The 21731-nt window shown below is 41.4% G+C and overlaps 1 protein-coding gene across 5 annotated transcripts in view; it reads left to right on the top strand.

Moving 5' to 3' along the window:
* LOC123976656 (calcium-binding mitochondrial carrier protein Aralar2) overlaps window positions 1-21731 on the top strand; it is a 46143-nt gene that overhangs the window by 7915 nt on the left and 16497 nt on the right. For 4 of the 5 annotated variants that reach the window (XM_046058975.1, XM_046058978.1, XM_046058977.1 and 1 more), the window contains 9 exons: window positions 2260-2399; window positions 7181-7327; window positions 9479-9617; window positions 13532-13625; window positions 14611-14695; window positions 17157-17241; window positions 19203-19361; window positions 21254-21306; window positions 21550-21630. In XM_046058975.1, the coding sequence (XP_045914931.1) occupies window positions 2260-2399; window positions 7181-7327; window positions 9479-9617; window positions 13532-13625; window positions 14611-14695; window positions 17157-17241; window positions 19203-19361; window positions 21254-21306; window positions 21550-21630 (983 nt within the window). The remainder of the gene's footprint in view (window positions 1-2259; window positions 2400-7180; window positions 7328-9478; window positions 9618-13531; window positions 13626-14610; window positions 14696-17156; window positions 17242-19202; window positions 19362-21253; window positions 21307-21549; window positions 21631-21731) is intronic. The other variant, XM_046058976.1, reaches the window with a different exon arrangement.

Genomic DNA, 21731 nt, shown 5'->3' with positions numbered 1-21731 from the left:
TGTCGACAGGGTGCAAGATCATTGCGGGTTATTATATATGCACATATGTAAATTTTCATATTTAAAAGGATCAATTAGAGTGACGTTGTCTTGGTGGCAATTAAAAGGTCTGCTGTTTTTCTGCATCTCCCAAAGGTTAATGAATATCCCAATGCCTGTGAGTTATGAGACTCACATACAAGTGGAAAATTGCATGACAAACACAATACACATCGTGCCATGTAAAAACACTGACTACAGTGTCTGCCACTTGCATCGGGTAACATTTCACCAAACGCAAATAACTTAAGACTTAGATTATAGACTTGTCAAAATTGCTTTATTGTGATACATTACAGAATTCTCCCCTTTTTCTCTCTGCCATTTATTAGATTAAAGAGCAAAGGCACAAAATATAGAACTCCCTACTTTATTACCTATTAAAAACATTAATAGCTGCAGCTTACATTGCATTAAAGGCCCGTTTGTTTTCCCATGCAATAAATGTCTGTACCCTGATTTCTTTTTATTTCATTTTTCTATAAAGCCATTTTTATTTGATAATAACCTGAGTAATTTCTGTTTAGTACAGGCGGCACAGTGCTCTGAATTTCTAGCACTTAAAAAATAAATGCATAATTTGGTGGAATGTTGAGTTCATAAAAACTGCAATGTAACACGGCATATGAAATGCAGTTGTGCCTCTGCCAGAAAGACAAAAAAAGAAAGAACTAAAGAGGACTGAGTGTTGACAGGTCTATAAAAGATGATAATATAAACGGCCGGCTCTGGAGTGGCCTCTCGTTTTAAAGAGTTAAAGGCTGTATATTTATTGCCTCATTAAAGTGTGAAAAAACAATGCACAAGCTGTCTTCCTTCAGAAGGTAAGGCTGAGCTGAAGTAAATATCCCCGTTCTCTCTTTTTCCCTCCCTTTCTGTCTTTATAAAAAAAATTGTTTCTTTCCTCCTTTCCTTTCTCCACCCGTTCAGCGCAGCTTGTTTGGTAATAAGAAACAGGTCGCTCTATTGGTTTGTTTTTGTTTCTTTAGTAAGGCTGTAATTTAGGCCTCATGTTCAGTGTCTCTCCACTCCACTGGCTGTAGAGGCTTAGAGGGTTCAGGCAGAGGAACACGAGTGAGACGAAAAGGCTTTTCCTTCTGAACACAGAGCCTACACAGCTCAAACAAGTTCTGCCATGTGTCATTCAGCACTGATTTAGAGTTGAGGAACTTAAGTCTCAATCAGAGCAGAATTGCGTTCTGGAGATTGACGTTGACATTTTGTCACAAACAGTCACTGACATACCCCCCCCAAATCAAATAATTTCTAATGGCAACCACAAAATAGGAAACACATGCTATTAAGACCTGACTCGCAAGACTTTGTACCAACAGATTAGGTCTTTATAAGAGCAAACTAAATACCTTATAATTGTTTGTCATAAAAATGTGAACATATAGAAAGGAGAATACGGATGGTACATAGAAGGTACATACATGGTTAATTTATGGTCATTAGCCTTAAAAGTGGGCTCTTATTTCGTAAAACCTCAACAGAACTGTTATTCTAATTGTAAACTATTTGAAGAAAAATTGTTTTGCTTTAGCCTCATTGTTTGCCGATTTGTATTTAAATTCTGTATGTTCTGCATAATGTCAACACAGAAAATCAGTGGTGGAATGTAACTAAGTACATTTCCTCAAGAACTGTTCTTAAGTACAAATTGGAGATACTTGTACTTTACTTGAGTGCTTCCATTTGATGTGAAATTATACCTCTTTGCCTCTACATTTCCTTAAGAAAATATTGTATATTTTACCTATATATTTGCTTGACAGGTGCGGCTTCTTTGCTAATTAAAAATGTACATATCATCAGCTCTTAAAATATGACAATTTTACAAACTAGGAGAGTAGGTAATGTGGTTTACATAAGCTCTAGCTACAACCGTAAAATACATCTAATACACGGATGCATAATTAACAGTAATCCAATGACGTAATGTATAAAAATCACATTGGCTGTTTATAATAAATATGTTTATTTCTGGTACTTCAAGTACATTTTGTTAATAATAATTCTGTACATTTACTTACGTTAAGATTATTACGCCATTGTGTTGATACTTTTAGTAGTAAAATGCTTCCTCCACCACTGCAGGCAATGCTGGTACACTTCCGTATTGAGTTGTTGCATCTTGTTATGTTGCTGTCAAGAGCAACTTGTCGTCATTCAGTCATAATTAAAGCAGATTGTCTTTTTCTTTGTTTTCCATTACAGAGGATGTGAAACAAGTCTTCAGCCAGACCACCATCCACCAGCACATCCCCTTCAGCTGGGACTGTGAATTCATACAGCTGCACTTCGGCATACAGAGGGACAGGCAGCTCAGCTATGGAGAGTTCACCCAGTTTCTCCTGGTAGGTTTTATGTTGATCACCTGCTCTCCTCGTCTCTCACTTACCATTTTCTCCCCTACACTATTTGTGTCTTTTCCTCTTTGTCTTTCTACATTCTTGTCTTTGGCCCTTTTTGGTCAGTCTGTCTAACTAACTCTGTCTTATTTCTATTATCCAGTAACCGTCAATGATAGCCAGTAAATCTGTATCAGCCGATTTATGCGCCTGTACACTTTACCTTATCCTCCCATACTGTTTACAGGCTGTTCATACAATCCTGTCATGTAACTGTATTGAACGTGCGCGCGTTCAGACTCACGCAGGTTTTCCGCCGTTCCGTTCCCTCTCAAAAACAGCCCTCCATATTGACCAGATTAGTCATTAATGAAACACTGAGGTTATATATTTTCTGCATTTGTTTTCCATTAGCTGACGTACACCTAGCCTTACTCCACCTACTCTGAAGCAGGTGGAGATGCAGTTCTACCTCCATAAATAGTATAGCTGGAATATTCCAAGTGTATTTGTGGTGTGTGAGCCATTTTCCAATATGATGTCTAGACTTAAATCAGGCCTAAGCAGGGAGAGGTGGCAGAGGGGGTGGGAGAGAGGGCCTGAGCTGTGCCAAGTTTGCATCCACACTCACCATGTATCTGAATGAGCTTTTTATATTACACTTAACTTAGACCAGATGGCTTATACATAGTGGGCAGCAGCGCATGGATATTGGGACATTGTTATATGTTCGTGTGTCCTTGTGTGTGTGTGTTTGAACATACAGCATGTGTGTCTGTATATGTGTGGTTCTATGTATGTGTGTTTGTCTTATCTGCTTTTACCATATGTGTGAGCAGCGGCATGCAAACTTTGTGCATCTGTTTTTGTGTTTATGTCTGTGTTTGTGCATTTGTGTGTGCTTGTTTTTGTCCGTGTGGGTGTGTGTGTGTTTGTGTGTGTGCATGAGTGCAAGTCTGTGGCGTTGTGGCCAGTGGACACTGTACTTTTGCTTTGACAGAGGGCCCAGTTCTCTCCCAGTCAGTCACTCAGTGGTTTCCAGCTCCTCACAGCAGCAGGCCAGCAGCCAGCCGCATTCATTGCTCAATATGAAATGCACATTTCCTGCTTATGCTCTCTGTATTTGATCATTTCTCATAGCTTTTGATTCATGCCTTAATAAATGACTTTCATGTTACTGTACCTCTCTGTCCAGGTGATGTTCAACTGATAATATATTTAGTGTTGTAAATACCAGTTATTTATCACTTGCTTTTCCAGTATACTGATATTCATAAAATAAAAATATTGTATAGCATATTATAAATATTTTAATATACTTGAGAGGTCTAATGCTATTATAGGTTCTGTTAAAGTATCACTGTGATGGTGTGTTACTTATGCAATTATAGTACTTAGGAACAAGTAAAATTCAGGTAGTGGCAGTTCACTCTGTGTGTGTTATCAGCTACTCCACTAGTGATTGATGACAGGGCAATTAGGATAGGCACAACAACATTTCCTGAATCAGAATTTAAACCCGTGCAATTACTACATACTTTATGATTGCACTACTACCCAACGCTGTTATGATACCTTTATAAACAGACAAAGCATTTGTAAATGTCAGCCAGAAAAAAAGTACACTTTGCAGCTATAAAAGTTTTCAGGGAGTTGTGAAAACACACCACATTCTGAATATTTTTCAGTTACTTTTATAATTCCCTGCCACCCAGTTTTCCCCCCCCCCAAGAATGTTCCCATCCTTTATTTCCTCCTCTTCCTGCCGTACATGCATGTGTTTATTGTGTTTTTCTGCCATTGTAACCACGCCACTGCCAGATGCTTACAAGATGGGATTATCGGGGAAAACGTTTGCGCCGCATATTTCTCACAAGGGCTCTCTCTGGCCAATTACTGTCTTGATGGAAGCCAGAGATTCTCACCAATTACATGCATTTTTCCCGTCTCACGCATGGACGCCGGCCAAGGCTCAGCTCGCACTGTCAGTGTGGTTGTCTCTGGCAATGGCATTACCGATGTCCAGAGAAGTGGCACATAGTAGCCCATATTATAAATCCTGGCAAGTAAAGGGCTTGAATTACATGGAGGGGGACACACCACATGTCCCACTTCTTTTTCCTGAGCACTCAAAAAGGGAATTGTTGGCATTGCTCAGATTTTAAAAGTCCCAATTATATGTTTGACTCTCCCAAGAATCAGTGGGCAGCCCTTAACATTACTGTGTAGAGGGCTCACTGGCACACATGTAAATGGGCAGTTGTGCTTAAGCTTCTCCTTGTAATAGCTTCGGAAAAGAGAGAAACAATCCTGCTCCACTCACATCTATTGTTTAAGTTTTGAAGAGGTGGTGGTGGTGGGGGGGGGGGATCTCAGCAAACAAACAGCAGTGGCTTGTCATGTGTTTTTATTCTCATCCAAGGACAATTAAGGCCAGTGCTTCCGAAGTCTCTTGTTGGCTGTCTTAAGCCCACAGCTTAATGTCTCCTGCCTCCCCCACTCCCCTCCCAAATAAAAACCATGTCCCTGCACGACTCATACAGTTGCAACAAGTTAAGGTTTTAAGAGGCTGAGACTATAAACTGCTCCATCCCACGGACCACAGTTGTTGTGTTGCTGTGTGTGGCTTTTCAAGCTTTTGACTCGTCCAGAGAAACAGATGGACACAAACACACAGATAAATACCCTTATTTTCACACGGTCATGCATGCAAAACATTATCTTCTTCACTTTCCTTTTTTTTTTGTTTTGACTTTAAATATTCATCTCTTATCCTCCCTTTCCTCTTCCTAGTTTATTTCACACCAAAGTGTTTTGACCTACTCACAACCGACCGGAGAAGTGAGTCACGACACTCAGGATGCTGACACCAAAATATCTCACCTTATTTACTTTGGGAGTGTTTGCGCGTGTCAATCTCTCTTCGTTTCCCTGCCTTCCTTTCACTTATACACTCTCCGAAGCCCCTGCTGTGCTCATAGGTGATACTGACACATGGCTGCTACATTTGCTGTTTTTGCAAATCTGGCTCTTTTGTTGCAATGCCTATTCTTACTCCCCTCCGGTCTCCACTCAGCTTTGTGTAAATGTCACTCTTCCCCAGTCGTTTCTCTTAGGCGCCGCAAATTTAGAGTTCGATCAGTTATGCTGTCAGTGAAATATCACTCAAATTCAACACAACAATAAGTCATAGCCTCATAGGGTTTTGTGTTGTGGTAATACCACTTTTTTGAATTCCATTTATAACAATAACATCTGAATCAATCAATTGAATAATGCCATGCATGTTCAAGATTTAATCAGTCCCCCTTCAGCACTTTTTGTCCAATGTGTGTGGCTTGAATAAGAATGTCCATTCTTCTTCGACAAATTCATAATCATTAATTTTGAACTGAATTACTAACTTATTGTTCTAAAACTACTACTAAAACTGCTAGTACTTACTTTAAGAAGCATGAAGACATGATGGCATTTACACAAAATATTTTTCCTCCTTCATCTTTTTTTGTAGTTTTAGGATATGGGGTTATATCTGTAACGAAATAACTTAATATATAATTTTATATGTAAGATTCTGGTGCTACATGCATGTAGGGCTGCGAGTAATGGTTATTTTTCTCAGTTAATCGATTCATTGGTTGGTCTATTAAATATCAAAAAATAGCGAAAAATTGTCTCATTATGCAAGTTACTTGTTTTATCCAACCGTCCAAAATCAGAAGATATTCAGATTACTGTCAGAGAACCAAATGAAAAGCAACACATCGTAACTTTCAGAAGCTGAAAACAGTTTTTGTCTTCTTTTCTTTTCTTTTATTAATCAGTTATTAAAACTGTTGCAGATTCATTTTCAGCTCTACATGTATGTGGAAAACTACAAAAGAGAATTCAGAAAAGTTCTTAAAAAAGCTTGCATGATTTTTCAGGTGAGTAAATACATTGATATGTACTTAAAAGTAAGTAAACTTGAATTGGTCATTTACGTTGTTTTAGGTATTGTGTCACCATATGTCAGAAACCTCATGAATAAAAATACATTAGCCAGATATTTTGCCTCTTTGCGTTTTTGAAGGCCATGATACACTGCAAGTGAGTCAACAGCCAAACCTGCTAGTTTTAGCTCGCTGTCCTCAAGCTCATGGCCCTATTTCACAATGTCTCTCTGTGGATTATTATTGTTCTGATATCCCTGTCTTTTACCATAACCGAGTTTCTTGTTGTAAGACAGAGGGAGCATCGGTGGCAGTGGTTTGTTTACAGCCTCTCTCTGTAGACTTGTGGTTGCAGGTACTGATAATGGCTGCTAATTTCAAAGGCCTTGTGGGATCTATTCCCACCACAGCCTGGTGTTGTCCCTGTGGACCTTTGTGTGTATGTGTGCGCAAGAAGAGAGACAAAGTGAGCAGTTTGGTGATTAGCCGTTGCCTTTGTGTGCACATGTGTGTGTGCGTGTGTGTGTATGTTTGCATGTTTCTCCCTCAAGTGGGTTTAATGGGGATTTGGGGAGGGTGTGAAAAGCCCAAGCGACGCCTCACAGTAGGCAAGCCGCTTTTGGGAGAGGGGACGAGAGTAAAACCTGGCCAAACTCCGGCTCCCCTGTAACTGAGAGGGGGAGACGGTACCAGGGGGCCCATCAAAACAAATGCTGTGTTTTTTTGCATCCGTTTTTAATTTACAAAGGCAACTTAAAGAGGTGTTTGACCCATATACGTGTACAATAATATGCATTTACTGTGTGATCTAAAACCCAAGCTTTCCTGCTTTCTTCTGGCCACTCCCTTCCACAGGAGATGCAGCTGGAACATGCTCGGCAGGCTTTTATCCAGCGGGACCAAGCCCACAGCGGCTCCATCTCAGCCCTGGACTTCAGGGACATCATGGTCACTATCCGCCCACACATGCTCACACCCTTTGTGGAGGAATGCCTCGTGGCGGTGGGTCTTTGTTTGGCTCTGCGGTTCTCTCTTCCATTTGTTTTACTGTCATTCACAAGAGCCAAAGTCAGGCTGGTTGAAAATAGTAAGATCATTCAGTCCTGGAGTTCCGATTCTTTTTCATTATATATTAAGAAATATTACATACAAATTTGGTGTTCTTTATTCAGCAGCAGCTAAATGTCACTGCAAGACTGCAATTTAATTTCACATCTTAGCTGCAATATTTATCTTGGTACAGGTGAATGTACGTCCATATTCATCATGTGTTAGCGATGTTGTGATATATTAAAGTATATATTTAAAAAAATCTTTGGATGATTAAATGTAAGATGTGGTACACTTTTTCATAAACAAACACAATATTGCATAAGGAGTGCCTCTATGTACGGTATAAGCAGTGTGTGCTACTGATTGTGTTGCTAATGCCAGCTAGGAAGGCTAGCAACCTAACATTACTCTGTTCTCCATAAAAGAGTTAAAGGCAGGACTGTTTTCTTCCATTTCACTACTTCCTGTCTTTTCTCTTCCCTGTGTTGGCTTCCTTCTCTCACACCCCCACAACCAAACACCGTGGCTTTCTCTTTCCCTCAAGCTGTCCATCTCTCCTTTCTTCTTCTTCCTCTTTACTTTTTCTGTCACCTCTCATCCGTCCGCTCTCTTCTTCTTCCTTTCATTTTCTTCTCTCTCTTTCTCTCTCTCAGCCGCCCCTCTTTCCCTCCCTCCCCCGTGTCTCTGTCTCTCTCCCAACATGTCATTAAGTCTAACCTCTCTGGCAGTGTCAACACCAAGCAGGCCATCTGAATGGGAAGATAGAGACAGAGATAGATGGAGACTGGAGTTTTACAGTCCATCATCTTTGCCTGTGTGTTGGTGTGTGAGCTGCCGTGTGCGTGTACTCCTATTTGTTTTGAACTCTGAGATGTTTGTATTGTCTGTGTCCTGTCTTTACTTTATGTGTGTCAGTGTTTTTGTTGCGCGTGTGCACGTCTTGTGTCTGTGTCCATGTCTTGCCCTATTTCATAAACACCTTGTAGACTCTGTCATTTTCTCTGCTGTGTTTACCTCACGGACCAGACATGTTGGTGTGCTGTTAGTAAACTCTCTCTCACACACACACGCACACACACACACACACACACACACACACACACACACACACACACACACACACACATACACATACACATACACATATCCAAAACGCCATAAACACCACAGACAAATTAAAGGCGGTATTATACCAGAACACAAACAGTGAAACAGCAACCTTTGATTCACTCACCAAACATGGCAAATGACCAGTGCCACACTCTTTTCACCCAAATATTATTCTCTTCTCTCCTTTAAAGACTTTGTTTTGGATATGGTGGGAAGATCCATGCCTATAGGCTCATAGATATGAACAGATGCAAAAGTGTCTCTCTGTTAGGGCAGCTTCACCTAAGCCAGAGCTTCCACCCCTTCTTACAAACATAGTGAGCTGCAGGCAACCTTCCTGAATGTGTCTGTAAAGGAAACAGTGCCATCTAGTGAAAGGAAGCTCCTGATTTTCTATTGCGTCAACGTTCAAAACAGTTAGGAACTGCAAAGCCTCAAGGCTCATCTGATACTCCGTCCTAAGCTGCCCAAAACAGGCAACAACATTTATGGACATTACTCGAACACACAGTTCCAAACAGACAGCTGTTAGAGGTGCTTTCTGTAAGAGTTTGAGAGCTCAATTTGAGGAAGATGGGATGCTGCTTCACATAAAAGAGTTTGCGGGAAGGAATGTCCTTAAGTGCCCAGCTATTTTTAATCTGTTACCTGTATTTCTATTTTCTGCTCTTTTATCACTTCCTTCACCTCATAAAGAAAGTTAATTAAACTCCCTGAGAGTGTTTGTTGTGTGATGGAAAAAGTGGCTGTTGAAACAGGTTTACTTCTCCCTGTGGAGCGATGGTAAAGAGGAACGTTGCTGATTAACCACTGTTGTGTGTCAAGATTTCATCTTGACCTGTGATGGTTTAGTGTTTTCTGTGTACTTTCGCATAATCATTAAATCTATATGCATCTGTCATGCATTTACCCTGTTTGAGTGTAGTGCGTGTTGTGGGTTATTGTAAGATATTATTGCGTGTTAAAATATGTGTCTTCGTCCTTGCCTAGGTTGCGGGTGGCAGCACATCTCATCAGGTCAGCTTCTCATTCTTCAATGGCTTCAACTCACTTCTCAACAACATGGAGCTGATCAGGAAGATCTACAGCACCCTGGCCGGCCACCGGCGAGATGTGGAAGTAACCAAAGGTACTGTAAAAATACAAATATTCTTATACAAGCTTATATTAAGACAGGGAGCCATGAGAAGAAGACATACAGCATACAGGACACAAACACTTACAAAACAAATGTGAGAATGTACTGTATGTGCTCAGGTATCATACAAATGGACACAGCACTACAGGCAGTATTTAAATGTGTTTTCCAGATAATTTATTTACATCTGTGTGTGTTAAAGAGAGGGTGGAAAGCTTTTTATTTATTTTTTTTTTTAGGTTTTCTTCCTTCCCGGTGGCATTTAAATGGGCATGCTGGATCTGACCCAACACACGTACGACATACCCACAATGCCTGATGGAGCCTGTCTATTAGGCATCCTGGCACTGATCTGAGGACCACTTTATTTGTCCTGGGATGTTTTTGGTTGATAATGAGATTTTTATTTCTTCAAAAAACACACAAAAATGAGGAATGCTTGATTTGTTTACAGTTTTGAGGATGATGTTGGTAAGTCTCACCGTGTAGATCAAGTGCACGTCAGATTTGTTAAAACCGTTTTATAAGCTTTTTCTTAACTAAAAAAAAATCTCAATTACGGTGCTCTATTTTTATCTATTGATCCAATAGCCTGTCTTTTTCAGACATTTTCTCTATTTCTCTCTGTCTCCCGTGGTTAGTTTTGTTCAATCCTTATCTGTCTCACTTGCTCGCCCCACTTGCTGTCTCTCATTGCTTTCCCTCGGTACTTGGCTGGAAGCCTAGTTAGCGTTCTCTTTCTTTCTACCATTCTCTGTCTTTTTTTTCTAACTCCCTCTCTTCTGCTCTGGTCGTCTTTAAGAAACCATTCTGACCTCTCTCCTCATGGCCCAGGGCCACTAGTGCAGCCTTATGATGCTATCTGAAGCCTTATCAGGGGTGTGGACCATAGCCGACCCAGACCATGAGCCCATGCACTCCCCAGGCTGTTCCCACCATGGGTACACTGACGCTGGGCTTGGCTTGACCCGTGGTGGCCTGTAGCCAGCCAGAACTCCACAGCTGCCACCCATCTACCCTCCACTCCCTGAGTCATTAAGGTCTCCTCTGGGACTGCAAGTGCTCAGCTCCATGTACTGGCTGGCCGACAAACACATACTGAACGCACACCCGCATGTATCAAGTGTGTACATATTTTTAAACACACTATTTCAAACATTTCTCACATACACACAAGCATTCAGATACATTAACACAGCCAAGCATGCACACATGCGTAATAATCCTGATTGATTCCGTATGTGCAACAAGGCCACTCTTTTGCCTTGGGGACGCCATTACAGTTCTTAACAGCTATACAAAAGGGAGTGCGCACGTGTGTGTGTGAGCATCTGTGTGCGCATGTGCACAGGAGACTTTTTACAGAACACACCTTTTATTGAGGCCGCAGTATATCAGTGGACGTCATGACTTTGCATGTTTGTGAAGAGGTTAAAATTAGGTGTGTGTTGATAAAGGTGGTGGCGATGGTGCAGTTCATTAGATACGTGCCTTTGGTGTGGGAGACCTGGGTTCGGTTCCCACTACAGCACATCCATCAATTTGTTCCTGAGCAAGACACTTAACCCCTAGTTGCTCCAGAGCATGTGACCCCTGACAAAGTATTTGTGTAAATGCGTCTTTACTAGATAGTGCTAGAACTGATGATATTTGAGCCACTTCTGAAGATCCTTGGGCACGACCCCAATGTTTGTTCTGAACTAACTAAGATGGTAAACATTACATCTGCTGTTGTAATGTTTATGTTGAGATTTTCACTGTGTGCATGTTAGCATGCTGATGTTACCATTTAGCACTGCTGTGTCTAAGTAAAGCCTTATGGATCTGCTAGCATGGCTGTAGACTCCTGTTTTTTATTTTTAAACTTGCTTTTTTTTTGTCTTGCCTTGCTTTCATTATTTCTTAACTCATTTGTAATTGTTTACACAATTGTCTCTAGTCCCCCCTAATTATTTAAAAAAAATAAATTCTGTAATTGCAAATATATATTTAATAGAAGCCACTCACACATAAACACAACTTTTTAATGTTCCCCCTATGTATCCTGCTCAGTGGTCTGTACCGTTGCTGAACTAAGTGGGAATTTGGGAAATTAAATTAACGGATTGCTTCATCCTGATACCTTTTCTTGCTTTTGAAAGATTGGACCAGATTCCATCTCTGTAGCATGTGAGTTGCATCTTCAGTGAGTGAGTCTGGTGGCTGGTGACTGATGACCACCATCATGAATGACGAATGAATACCATGAATGAATACCAAAGGCTAGTACTGTGACATATACCTTGTTAGTAATTTTGTTCAAACAAAGATAAAATGTACACATCAACAGAATAAAAGGTTTAAAACTAAACCACCTCACGTGACTTAACTTATCCCCAGCCAGATCCATTGTTGGAGGTAGCTAGATTGCTAGCTAAAGCTACGTTGATCATACATGTAACACTTTCCATGTTTGTGGTTCCCCCCTTAAGCCCTTTTTTCAGGTTTAGCTATAGCTTACACACTATCAAGGTACTGTGTGTGGACAAGGCAATTATGTGGGACTCTGTGTATTATTTAAATAGTCTATGGGATGGACCACTTCACAGAGAGAAGTAGTGGTCACTACAGGCTACAGGGTTCTGTCTGGGGAGATCACAGATCACAATGTTGATAACCTGGCTGTGTCTGTGTGTGTGTGTTTATTCTTCTGTAAGTATGCTCTCTCACATGCTTGTGAACATTACCTGTGTGTGTGTGTGTGTGTGTGTGTGTGTGTGTGAGGGAGAGAGAGAGAGAGAGAGAGAGAGAGAGAGAGAGAAAGGGCATGCCTCAGGGGTAAGTTGAGCCTCGGCGGGCTGAATGGCTCCAGTGTAGGACGACTTTGTCACAACCCCAGCCTGCTGCTCTTTGAATAAAGCAGGTCAAACAATGCTGACTCCACCACTGTAAGCCAACCTACAGTCAACCTGTTTTTTATTCCTCCAACAATAGACAAGGTCTTAAGTTACGGCATACTAAAGCTCCCTCAGAAGAACTCTTGAAGTCCATAACTCTCCGTGGCCATATTTTATAGTATCATTTCTTATGATGAATTCACCATGCTTTGACACTTCTCACTTGTAAGTTACAACCAAGTTACAGAAGGTAACTGGTGTGACTGACAGAGCTGTAGAGGAAATCACTGTAAAACAGTGTAACATTTAAAACAGTTACTGGCAATAGGTTCTTCATGTGAGAACCAACTTTATCAATCTAATTTTCTAATTCCTTTATGTATGTATATTCCCCTACATTGACAGGACCCAAAAAAGAACATAATGAAATGCAACTTTTTCCCAAGGAGGATGATCTGGTGTTCATTAACTAAGTGGCCATCTATCTGTATTTAGATGAAAATGCCCACCATAAATTGAAAGTAGAAAGTCTTCTCAAAAGTTCTGAAAAATACATGAAATCACTGACTAATGAAGATGTATTTGAGGCAGGTTATGGGAAAACACCCAAAAACTTGTGGCAAAACAGTGTATTTAACTGTAACTGTGTGTGCTTATTGCACATCATAATAGTGGTAAATGCACACTTTATCATATTATGTTGGTGCATTGTATGTAGCAAAATATCAAATGATGATACTTGTCTATGATACAGTATCATGGACTGTTAATAAAAGAATAAAGGAGATGTCAGTCACAGTTGTCAGTCACATGAAACAGCTCTTGTTTGTGATAACTAATTGTGGCTTTAGGTGATTCATTCAGCAGGAACATAGAAAGTGGAAAAATGGATAATTTGTAATTGACATTATGTTGTGCAAATACTTATATATTATTGTGTTTCCCCGTTTCTCAATCTATATGCATATCTGTAAGGTGTGGTGCTCATCATTTTATTAAAACTAAACTTAAATCTGTCTTTCTCTGTAGAGGAGTTCATTGTGGCTGCTCAGAGGTTTGGCCAGGTGACGCCCATGGAGGTCGACATCCTCTTTAAGCTGGCTGACCTGTCAGAGGCTCGTGGGTAAGATGGACACAAATACACAGACAAAAAACATCTTTAAAGCTTCACTAAAGAGAAAAAGGACACACACAAAAATCATGCTAGCTTTGATGTAATACCTTTAATAATAGGAATATCATCTCACAGCTGAGTTATACCCAAGTCATTTAAGTTGTCCTCAGTTAGTCAGAGAGTTGTGCAGAGAAAGTCTATCCCACACCTGCCCCCCAAAGTGCACCTTTAGCCCCAGGGTCCGTACCTCAGAGAGATGAGCGCTTTCTTCCTTCTCAAACTTCTCTGCAAAGGATCAAAAGAATCAGACATGACTACATTAGTGCCAGAAAATCCTCTTTCACTCCAAAACCAATCCAAACTCCCATTTATCTTTTAAAAAAAAGAGGCAATTCCAGTCCCTATGAGCCGTGGCACACAACAACTGTATGCGTCTCACATTCCTCCACTTCCTTTGCGTCTGCCTCGCGGCCCGACCGCTGTGCTCATAATTTCTAACCCGGGCCTGAGACACCACCTGATTATTATTTCTGGGCAATGGGATACTTTAATAGCTCTCTCCACTCCCCTTGATTGGAGATGCAAGAGATAATAGCCCCAATATTTAGAAGGGGGGGTGGGGTTGGCGTTCCCCGTTCCCTCAGCCTGGGAAATCAGGGACCATCATAGAGATGCAACGGAAAGACTTCCAAAGGTTTAATGTCTTTGTTATACTTGGATGAAGGAATAAATGAGTGGGAGTTGTCAGTTCTTATAGATGGGTTGTCTTACTCAATCATGCCAAGGTCTGGATTTTTGAATGCCACAGTATTTTCACATGGAATGACAGCAAAGTATCCGTAAACTTTTGAGTAACTTCAGACTGACAGATAGTGCTTCCAAAGGCCATGGACTTGGTGATGCATTGATGAAAAATGATAATCCTCTGAGAGTCTTTACAACAGATGAAGGTTACTTGAAACCTCCCACTCTCTCCTTTCTCTCTCTTCATCAGACGTGTTGGTTTAGTGGACATTGAGAACATCGCTTCGCTGGAGGAAGGCGCCCTGCCCTACAACTTGGCTGAGATCCAGAGACAGGTACAGAATATGAAGACCTGTTGATGTGTTTGGTTTCCTCTTCCACACTGGCAGCTCTTTTTCGCCTCAGTACATTCTCTAGGGCTAGATGTCACCATGCAGATTACTAAGATTTATAATATAATTAAGGATAATGATATCTCCTGTTCACGAGTAATTAATCCCCCAGACCAAAGCATCTGTTTGATTTTGGCATGAATTAGACAATTAATTCATTGAGACATTACGTGTAAGTGCAAGAAAAACAAATTGCAGGAGACACAGATCCAAGTAAGTTTTGCCCCCAAAATGCCCGTCGGCCAGCACTGGTCATTTTCAAAAGTTCATACTAAGGTCCAAGTTCTGTCCAAGTAACTTCCCATCACTGAGTTAACCTTAAAGAGACTTTCTTGAGAGAAAACACCACTAGACGTCTCCCTGACATGTGGTTGAATGTCTTAAAAAAAACATACACACAAAACTCACATATCTGGGGAAATAACGACAAGATGAGCAATCCTTGAGACCTGATAAACCTCAAACATGCTTCAAGTTGCAAATAATAGATGTGAAGAGACTACACAGCAGCTAACAAGAGCAATTTGTAATGAAGAAGAGGAAGACAGGACTAATGGAAAGCCAGACAGATGAGCAGAGGACTGTTTTCCTTCCTGGGCTGTTTGGTCAGAGTTGTGTTGCCTGGTGGGTTCCAGTACTACAGAAGGCTTGGCCAGGCCATACTGGTGCAGGCGGGGGCCAAAGGGGAAAAAGCAAAGGGGCCCAGCACTACACAGACGCCAGTCCCACCACAATGAGCCACTTTAGGCCCTTGTGGTTTGGCCTCGGGGGCTGGCCGCCAGCTAGCTGGAGCGCTCTCTCTCTCATCTTTTGCTAGTTCTCTCCATTTTGTTTTTTGATCTCCTTCTCGCTCTCTCCCTCTCCCTCTTATTTCTCTACTTGTTAGCTGGTTCGCCTTTTCTCTCTTTATATCCTGTGAAGTTGTTCCTTCCTTCTCTTGCAAACATCCTGACAGTCTTGCCAAGTTTCACCAGTCCTCAGGCAGACAGAGCTGAGGAAGGATGAAGCTCTGGGGATGAACTGTAGAGGGGGGTGAGAGTTCACTCTGACAGGTGTACCTGTTCTAGATACTGCCATCCCCCTTACACACGCGTGCACACACACACACACACACACACACACACAGGGACACACACACACACACACACAGGGACACAGGGACACACACACACACACACACACACACACACAGGGACACAGGGACACACACACACACACACAGGGACACACACACACACACACACACATACTTCCACACTCCACCCCTTCCTCTCCCCAGGGTCGAGAGCCCAGGGCTGGGCAGGCCAGACAAGGCAACAGGTCCTGCAGGTGGAGGGGGTAGTATGGCTGATGTTTCTGTGTGGCTTACGCTGCCTACTAACACTCTTCTACTCTTTGGGTAGTGTGGTGATGATCACAAGGGCCACTAAGATCACTTTGATTCCAGTTTTATTTGACAAATGCTCTTAAACACTGGTGTTTTCTGAGAATAATGTCAAGCTAAGTGAGTAATAAAAAGCTTTAAACATTGATGATAAAATACTTCCTACTAACTCAAGATACATCACATATCTGTAGTAGACGGGTAGGCCCATTGAAATTCCATTAACAGCAGCTTCTACTTTCAAAGTTTACTAACTCTGACCATTTGAACCACTAATTTACGACCTGATCACTTGTGCAGGGCTTTGTGTTTTGATCGCCAGTTACTTTATCTAGTGCTGAAATGACTGATTGGTCTATCAACAAAAAAAACAAACAAACAAACAAGTTGAATCATTTGATTATTTGATTTTTCAATTAAAAATAGTCTGGTTACAGCTTTTCTGTCTCTGTATCACTGTAAATTGAGATGAGCTAGGCTTTCTGGCATTTCATCGTCAATTAATGAAAAAACATTAATTGGTAAAGAAAATAAGAAAATAATTTAAATATAATATTATATATTATAATCAGGTATTTCAGGTATGTCATAATAAAATACTGAATGCCTTGACTGCATATTAAGACACTTTTGTATTCTATGAATTTAACACTTCTTCTCATCAATTATAAACATTTACTTATTCTCTATTCAAGTTGCTTCCCAGTCTTTCTTATCAGCATAGTTTTATTAAATGACCATTACACTGCAAATCAGTGTCCGTCATGAAATTGAGATTTGCTGTCAAACACTATACAGCAGGTGTGGCGAATGATTTAAGATTTAATAGCCTGTAATTGAGCTTGCAGGATGGTGGAATTAGATGTGTGGAATGCAGTGTTTTATGAGAAACAGTACTGAAGTATCAATGTCTGAAACGGTGGTTTGTCTGGTGTCATTGGCTGCTCTGTCTAACTGTTTTAATTTGTTGTGTTCCACTTCTGCGCTGTCTTTATTGTCTCTTTCCCACTGTGTGAGCAGCAGTCGGGCATTGACGGCTCCCGCCCCGTCCTCGTCCAGGTGGCAGAGTCGGCCTATAGGTTCACCCTTGGCTCAGTGGCAGGGGGTAAGAGTCACGCCCCATTGGCTCCCTGCATACCTTCACCCCACCAACCACCCACCCACCTACCTGCTTGTGTGCCTACCTGCCCCCACCCTCTAAATAAAAGGGTGAGGGAGAGAGGACAATGGCCCCTCTATTGCCCTTTCCTTTGCAAACAAGAGCAACGGTTGCTCCCCTGCTTAAAGAGAAGTGCTCCCTCTCTTTCTTGTTCCTCGCTCAATCTCTCTGTCTCTCTCTCTCTCTTTCTCTATCATCTCTCTGTCGCGCTCTGTCCTGTCTTTTTCCTCTCTGCGTGCCATGGGAAAACCCTCCTGTGAGGATTCTTTTGTACCTGTGTGAGCGATCAGAAGAGGGAGGATGAGGGCGGGGGTGAAGGGTGGTGCCCAGGCCTTGTGTTTGGCTTCAGACTCCCCACTGTTTTTCTACTCCTCCTTCTTCTCCCTTCCTTCATTCCTCCCTTTTCCTCCTCCTTCTATCCCAAGAGAGACAGCTTAATAAGGAGGTATGGGTCTGCCATCCCTTCTTCTCTCTCAGTCTCTCTCTAATTAAGTCTGTCGCCTTGGGTCGGTTCTTTTTGTTTGTGTCCGTCTGACGGGCCGAAGACACTGGGATTCAAAGCAAATCAATGTCTTTCTTAACATTTCCCCTCCAGACTTCCCTTTCCTCCTCCGCCTTTTCCTCTTCTTCCTCTAAAAGGGTTAGTTCACCCAAATTAAAAAGACATATTTTCTCGCCTATTTCCAGTGGTATTCAGCAAAGCAGGTAGTTTTTTTAGTTTTCCACCACAATATAATGGATCTGAATGGAATTTAAAAATGTTCATGTTCTTATCCAAAACCTCTCTTACTTCTTTCTGTGAGGTTTGCGTGTATGAGAGCTTCAGTTCGCATTATTAAACTCTTAACCACGCAGACTTGTCATAAATTGCAAGTTTCAACCTGTTCATGAGTTGGTGCTTGTTCACAAGAGTTGTTTCTTTAACAAAAATGTTACCATAGATTTAAAAGAAGACATGCAACCTGCATCTGAGGCAGCTTTTGGCGTGAGAGAATTTTCCTAACAACTACTTACCAGTATACGTTGCCCTGCTGATATATGCCAATACTTGGTTAGCTCAGTCAGTAATGTGCAGGACTCGCAAGGGTTCAGTGTTTGATCCCACCTTGGGACAGCTTCAACAAATGGCTACTGCAGCAAATGTTTCTCAGATCACGGCAAAGTGATCAGAGGTGTGTCAAGCAGGCTACAGACTCATTTAATGTCGTGCAGAATTAAAAGCTGTTCAACTCCAAATACTGCATTACAGTAAACAAGCTTCTCATGCTTATATTTTGAAAGCAAAACCACTAAAGAGGTAGTGATTATGTGAGTAACAGTTGCTGTCATGACTGAGATCTATTTCAGCACTACTATCAGAGTATTTATTTATATTTTTTGCCGCTATCAAAGTGCCATAATCTGGCAGCGGACTAGATATTGGGGGGCAGTTTTGGCGAGCATAATCACAGAGAGAATTAATGTGTTTCCCTTGTCAGTGTTTGTATAAACTTTATCTAATGTGTGGTTTATAATGGACTGGGGTGCAGAAACAGTGACAGTGTTTCACACTCTTGGCTTACATTTTCCATGTTATCTGTCAGTGGCCAAATCACAATAACATATGGTTTTACTGAATAATTAAGTAAATATAATTTCTTTATAAATATACCTAAAGAAACGTAATTTCTTGACTGGCTGCTGTCTCCGAAGAGACACCTTTTGTGCTGTGTCAGACACTGTAGCTGTCCTACGCTCTTGGAAAGGTTAGGGGGCACTGGTAGACTGAAAGAGGTCCCATATTATCCAGAATCCACTTTTTTGTATCTTTTCAATCTAAATATATCTCCGGTGTGTCTAAATAAACAAAAAGTACCCCTGTAACATGTGACCAGAATCTAATTAAGCATTTTTTTATTTCTCTGTAGCCGTTGGTGCCACAGCAGTGTACCCCATTGATCTGGTGAAGACACGCATGCAAAACCAGAGGAGCAGTGGCTCCCTGGTGGAAGAGCTCATGTACAAGAATAGCTTTGACTGCTTCAAGAAGGTGGTGCGCTATGAAGGCTTCTTCGGTCTTTACCGAGGTCAGTATGTATAAACACAGATTTAAAACCTCCAATTTTTTTGTAGCTGTATAACTGTAGCTTATATGTGCTGAAATGTTTATTATGCTTTCACCATCATGCATCATTTTCAGATCTTTCTTGCCTGCATGTAGAAAACACAATAACAGTATTTCCAACATCATGGTGGTTATCATGGTCATGCTAGAGAGCAGTGTACTGTATGGTTAGTGTTACATAACAATAAGTTATTAAGTCAAAGCTAAAATAAATTGGCCAAACATCCATTCCCAAATTTGCATTTACAAACAACTTTTAGGAAAATCATCTCGCAGGCAGTCAAATCCACAAAACAGGTTATTAAAAAAAAAGAGCTAAGATGAGAGAGAAGAAAGAAGAAGCGAGTAGTAGGGACAATAAAAGAGAAGAGAAGGGAGACGAGACGAGAGGAGAAGAAAAGTGTAGGGTGGACAGAGGGCGGTGTGAGTTCACCTCTCTGTTGACCTGTCTCCTTTGAAGTGATTACCTTCTGGCTGGGGACTTTCAGAGCAAGACAATGAACATCACACGCAAGGCCACATACCTTTAGGCCTGTGTCACGATGTGGTGATGTCGCATGTCTGGACTTACAAACTCACACAGACACTGAGCAGACGCACATGTATGTAGGCATGCACACATGGACTTGCAGGCGACTTCTTGGGCATGCAGGTACGCACATACCTGGGAACGACATCACTAATGACTACCTTCCCTGTCTTCAGAAACTTGGGTTAGGGTGTCTGTGTCTGTATTGTTGGGGTCGTAATGAAAAGAGGTCCCCTGGAACGGTGGCGGGGCCTTTTTAAAATTCTATGATTTTGATTGACAGCACTGGGCTCCCGAGAGGAAACTCGAATGCTTGAATTTCTGTGGGGAGCACAAAGGACATCAAGAGTGGAATGGCTTCACAGACACAGAGACAGACAGGTCTGGCTCCAGATAGATGGCCAGACAGGTGTCCTGACAGCCAAACTGTAGTTATGTAACATAAATTGAAAGTGCCTTTCGTGGAAAACCTCGGAAAAAATCTGCTGAGAGTAGAATGTGGAATCAGCAGCGCAAAATTGGGACAATTACTAATGTAGCATGATGCCGCAAAACAAAACCGCACTAGAAAAACAGGAGCATCTTTCTATGTGTTTTTTTTTTTTTTATGGGGAGGATTTCTCCATGTCCTTTCATGTGTGTATGTATTTATGTCATGTATGTATATTCTGTGTTGAAGAAAGCACCATTTCACCATTTGGAAAAACAATATTTCAAAAATGAGTTTGATTTTCTTTTTTCTGATGTCCGCGTAGGTCCATTTGCCAAGTTCCAAATTAAGTATATGATTATGTGTGTGTGGCCTCGTTACACACAAACTACTGTAGATTATTAACTGTGTTTGTCGCTTTAAGGAAATGTGTGTGTCTGTGTGTGTGTGTGTGTGTGTGTGTGTGTGTGTTTGTGTGCGTGCTTGCCTTGGGGCTGGGTAGGGGGCCAAGTTTCATTGTGCTCTGTTGTGATTATTTTGTTTATTTTTATCCTGCTCTGGGTTGTAATTGAGGTCTGCATAAACTTTTGGTTGGTTTGTTTTATACTCTGCCCTCTTTTCCTATTCTGGGAAGCCGTTTCTCTCCCTCTCTATCCTCTCTTTACCCCGTCTTCCTCTCTCTCTTGTTGCTACTCTGATGTCCCCACACTCCACATCAGTAGATTTCATTAGCGTCTGGGGGGATCTTGCAGGGTTGGACTCATGCAGCGGGAAGCCACACATCATGTGGAGTGTGTGCAAGTGGCATATGTATAAGTATGTGTGTGTGAGTGAGTGAGTAGGGGTACCACAACCCTCTTTTTTTTCTAATCATCTTGTCGTTTTCTAATGATAGGTCTTGTACCACAGCTACTGGGTGTGGCCCCCGAGAAAGCCATAAAGCTCACAGTAAGTCAGTGCGTTAGAAAGCGCATAGACACATGCATACACATTCACACAGACAGAGATCCATGAGGTTCTTCCATCGCTTCAGTCTTTTGGATAGATTTATATTATGGGATACTACACACATAACAGACAAATATATAACCTATGGTATAGTTACATGCACATCACCAGCTTAACCTTCCTGCATTACTATACCAACTTACAAAAATCCTTGGTCTGATATTAAAACCTTTGTGTTTCCAGGTGAATGACTTTGTGCGGGGAAAGACCAGACAGAAAGATGGCACAGTCCCGCTGGCAGCGGAGGTCCTGGCTGGTGGATGTGTACGTCTCAAGTCAGCTGTTACATTTGTTACATTTCGTGATGAGAACTTAGTCACTCGTTTGCAAGTAAAGGGAATAACTACAGTAAACCTAAAAGTGTT

Source organism: Micropterus dolomieu, linkage group LG09 (assembly GCF_021292245.1).
Source record: "Micropterus dolomieu isolate WLL.071019.BEF.003 ecotype Adirondacks linkage group LG09, ASM2129224v1, whole genome shotgun sequence".
Classification (NCBI taxonomy): Eukaryota; Metazoa; Chordata; class Actinopteri; order Centrarchiformes; family Centrarchidae; genus Micropterus; species Micropterus dolomieu.
Note: the sequence above shows the minus strand (reverse complement) of the source record. Positions and strands in the feature narration are given on the sequence as shown.